Source organism: Pavona decussata, unplaced genomic scaffold, assembly GCF_977016875.1.
Source record: "Pavona decussata unplaced genomic scaffold, jaPavDecu1.1 SCAFFOLD_155, whole genome shotgun sequence".
NCBI lineage: Eukaryota > Metazoa > Cnidaria > Anthozoa > Scleractinia > Agariciidae > Pavona > Pavona decussata.
The window spans coordinates 4,757,501-4,762,301 of record NW_028145567.1 but is presented as its reverse complement, the minus strand read 5'-3'; the positions used below and the strand labels follow the sequence as shown (position 1 = coordinate 4,762,301).

General features: G+C 38.0%; 1 protein-coding gene across 1 annotated transcript in view; it reads right to left on the bottom strand.

Annotated features, from left to right (window-relative positions):
• Window positions 1–2,933: 2,933 nt before the first annotated feature.
• LOC146465993 (uncharacterized) overlaps window positions 2,934–4,801 on the bottom strand; it is a 6,304-nt gene continuing 4,436 nt past the window's right edge. The window contains exon 2 of the mRNA XM_085128067.1: window positions 2,934–4,801. This exon is cut by the window's right edge and continues 442 nt beyond it. Coding sequence (XP_084984193.1) covers window positions 4,240–4,801 — 562 coding nt within the window. The 3' untranslated portion in view covers window positions 2,934–4,239.

Genomic DNA, 4,801 nt, shown 5'->3' with positions numbered 1-4,801 from the left:
CCAAAGCGGAATGCGTATAAGATAAATCAATATGGTCAGTATGGTGGTCTCATGATTGATATCCCCAAATTGATGGGACAGTTGAGACTTGTTGCAACTAAAGGCGATCAAAAAGTGCTTGATAAGAAGGTTGATTTTGATACTATCGATCTGTTGACAAAGAGACTCAATTCGAAAAAGAAATTTAGCGATATAGCCAAAATGGTTTTCAATGAATTAAACCAACTGAGTGAAATTCCAATCCATAAAACCAGTAATAAGTTCAAAAAAATAGGATCAGGAGTTGTCTATTTCAATAATATAAATGACCTACTTGACAGAATGGAATTACTTGGTGGAAGTATACTAGCTGGTAACAATGGAGTTAAAAATGAATTTTCACAGATTGCCCATAAATTGAATCAACTAGGTACGATTTCCAATAAACAACTCATTAAGCTGTTGAAAAACTATGTATTATAATGATATATATTCAAGAACGAGAAATAAAGATATCATCCGTTAATCGTCAAAAAATAGGTAGGAGTCGGCCTGAAGACTTTTCAATCAAGTTTAATCCATCAATCAATCTTAACAGTGATATGAAACATGAACTGGCAGTTAATCGTGTGTCAATGACTTATTCTTGGCATAATATCAATAATGAAAACAACAATAATAGAATCAAATACTCCAAAGACAGTGGAGCCAATTGGGAAACAATCACATTTGTTGATGGTATGTACAGTTATGATGATCTCGATGATTATATTACACAAGCCATTGAACAAAATGATGATAAACCAGCCAATGGCATAGCTGTCAAACTGTATTTCGTTAAAAGTAGTTATCGTGTCGTTGTCGAACTTGGAAACAAATGGAGATTAGATATATCCAATTCAAAATTCGGTGATCTGATCGGTTTTGAGCCCAAAATAATTACTGCCACTGAATATAGCAAAAAACTTCCAAATATAACCAATAGTATTGATGTCATAAACATAAATTGTGATCTTATAACTGACAGTATCAGCGATGGAGTATTAACAAATACACCGATAATGATCCCAACAGATAATTTAAGAAGATCACAACCATTTACTTTTGAACCGAAAAGAGCTTTATTCAGTCCAGTGTCAAAAAATATCATATCCGAGATGAGAATAACGGTAACGGATGCATTAAACAGACCCATTGATTTAAATAATATAGATTGGTTTATGAGTTTAATTCTACGTTCAAGTTTTGTGTAATGAAATTGTATAATGAGACAAAGTGAATTCAAAAGAAGATTTGACCCAGAATTGGGCCGTTATGTTAGAAAGAATATTTATGATGAATCAATTGTTGGTGGGAATATATTTACATCGATTGCATCAAAATTATTCGGAAAAACAACCAAGGAATTAGCTAAAAAAAGGAGTGAAAACAGCAGCTGAAAAGGCTGTTACAAAAACTGGAGAACATATTGGCAATAAAGCCGGAGATAAGATAGTTCAGTTATTGAGCAAAAAACAACCTCCAATCATGTCACCCACTAGTGTGCCTAAACCAATGGTGGCACTTGATCCAGTTGGTTCAAGTAAACCGAGTGCAAAACAACTTTCTGATATGGAAATAGCAGATCGAGTTAATCAGATAATATCTGGTGGAAAAATGAGAAGGAGGAAAATTGTGTAATATATTAGTATAATGAAATCATTCAGGAATCCAAAATATTTAGAACGTTATGAAGATGTCTTTTTCGAACTTGAAACACCACTGAATACTGGTGATCCAGGAAACGACAATTCTCAGAAGAAAACCGGATACAGGTTTGTGGTTGACAACACAGGTGAGGTAACACCTTTCGACTGGTACAATGCCAGAATCTCAATGACCTTCTAAGTACAAACAATGGCTAGCGCTAATATTGCGGCTGAGGATCATAATGGGATTGTTAATGGATCCCATTCATTCATCAACAACTTCGATGTTAAACTAAATGGTCGGAAAGTTTATGACTGTAACGATGCAAATCAAGCTGTTAATATCAAAAATTTGTTAGAATACAGTCAAGAATACGCCCAATCAACTGCAACAAATGAATTATTTTATTTGGATACAAACCGAAACGCTGAAGAAAGACCTGCTCAGGCAAATTACAATAAAGGGTTTGCTGCAAGAAAAGCGACCCTCGGTCTTTCAGCTGAGGTTCCCACGGAAATATCACTGAATCGTTATTCATTTTTTGAGGCACTACGAGATGAACTTCTTCCTTCAACAAGATTGGAAATAAATCTACAAATTGAATCAGATAATAATCTTATTTGGCAAGCTGGGGCTGCGTGCCGTGTTATGATAATGAGGATGCAACTAGTTGTGCCAAGAATAACTTTCAATTCAGAAGGACAGTCATTATACATTGATCAGTTTATGAAACCACATAAGTGGACCTATCTCCGTGAGAACATCGAACGGTCAAACAGTACTAGACTACGATCTGGCACATTTACAATATCAACTGGCATCGAACGACCAAGACATGTGTTTGTGTTCATCATCAATGATGCTAATATTGGTGCACAAACGACTAATCCTTTCTTGTACAACACATTCAATGTTGCTAATGATCGAGCACTATCATCTGCTCATCTGGTTGTTGCGAATGGTAATGAATATCCTGATGTGCACTACAACCCATCAACTGATATGACACGTGTTTACCGAGATGTGCTGAAGTATGTTCATGCAAACAATGAATATGGACAAGGTACACTTTTGACTGCATCTAATTTCAAATCATTATTCGGGTTTTTATACTTTGATCTAACAAAACAAAAGATGGATATCAGAGATGGAACAACTAAACTGGTATTTATGTTTTATCCCTTCCTCCCATCTACCTTAAATCAGTGCTGCATATCCTGAAGCTTGTTTGCTGGGCCCAAACACAATATCAGAACACATCAATATTGGAATTAAATGGCTATGAACAAAGGCCCATAGCCGCTTTAATAAAATTATTGTTTTGAGATCATGATAAATTTTCAAGGAACAAAATGAAATATTTTTCTGGCCCAGTAAAGGTGAGGGCACTCAAAAACGAAACTGCAAAACAACAACCCAGAGCACTGCTGAGAGGACAAAACAGGGAAGGGTTGGGAGGGGAAAAACACTCTTTCCCCAGCGAGTCAAAGAATTGAATGACGCGACAGCAATTGACTGTGTAGTAGTACCGCATGCCCCTAGAGGGGGCATCCTATGATTTACCCCCATGACCTCTCGGCACATGCCCGGATGTTGTCACGCACCCCGTAACGCAACAAGATCATTTAACATTAGATTGTCCGGGAAAAACATAAAAATCCTATTCGCAAGCAAATATTTCATTTATGTTTTATCCCTTCCTCCCATCTACCTTAAATCAGTGCTGCATATCCTGAAGCTTGTTTGCTGGGCCCAAACACAATATCAGAACACATCAATATTGGAATTAAATGGCTATGAACAAAGGCCCATAGCCGCTTTAATAAAATTATTGTTTTGAGATCATGATAAATTTTCAAGGAACAAAATGAAATATTTTTCTGGCCCAGTAAAGGTGAGGGCACTCAAAAACGCCAAAAGCATCACGATTCTCCGAAATAATGATGCTCGCCCCACCCAAAGGAAATGCAGCCCTGAAAAAGGAGGAGAGGAAAAGGAACTGCTGCCCTTGCAAGCAAACTCCTCTTCCCCATGAATAGGTAACAAAAATACTTAAGATAGGTTAAGACAACTGAGAAAAACCAAATATTTATGGAACTGCTGCCCTTGCAAGTCAGTCCTTCGACACGTTAATGAGTAAAGATAAACCGACATGCTGCTCGGCCATATTACAACCCCGGGACAGAGATGAAATAATAGATTAGAACAGGAGAATACTGCCCCTGCTAGTCAGACCTTGTATGTACAAATTGACACCCTGCTCCACCCTGTTACAATTAATTGGATGCAGGAAAAAACTAGAAAAATTATGAGACTGCTGCCCTTGCAAGCCAGCCCCAGTAAGTATTGAAAAATACGTGAGAAATTAAACGGGAGACTGCTGCCCTTGCAAGTCAGCTCCCATCTAAAATATCTACAAAATAAAAACCTAAGATACCACTACTACCTAACTCGGAACCGATTCAAAATGCTGCCCTTGCAAGTCAGTAAAATAAAATCAGTCCAGAGTATGGCAGGAGCGGGAGCAGCAACCTCCCCCGCCGGATGCCACCACCAGCCTAAACTAATCAACTATGAAGATAATGAAGGGATTCTTATATATTTCTGGAAAGCATTGGACTTCCAACGCGCTAAAGCCCTAATCTGTGCATCAGACATTCCAGCATCAGCAGCATAAGAAGCAGCACCTATCCGAAAGCTATGACCTTTGTAACGTGAAGGGTCAAGACCGCAATACTTAATGGCCATGGAAAGCTTGTCAATAAATATAGTTCTTGAGACAGGGGAACCATCCGCACAGCAAAAAAGAGGCCCTGGCCTGTCCCCCCTGAGAGACAAATAATCCAATATGATTTGTACAGGACAAAAATTTTGGTGGCGATTAATAACAACTGAAAAAGGTCTCTGATTGTAATTATGTTTGAAGTCAAGAAAGGTGAACTTTAGAGAAATGACCCCCTGACTTGCGTCCACCAGCTGCGTAAGTTGGTGAAGTTGAATAAGAGAGCCTCTCTCCTTTGTGGTCGTTAAAGTGATCTCACCGACCCGCATACAAGCAAAAAAGGCAAGGGAGCACATGGCCTGAAATAAAAGACTATCATATGGTGTATGACAAAATTGAACTGAAGATTCC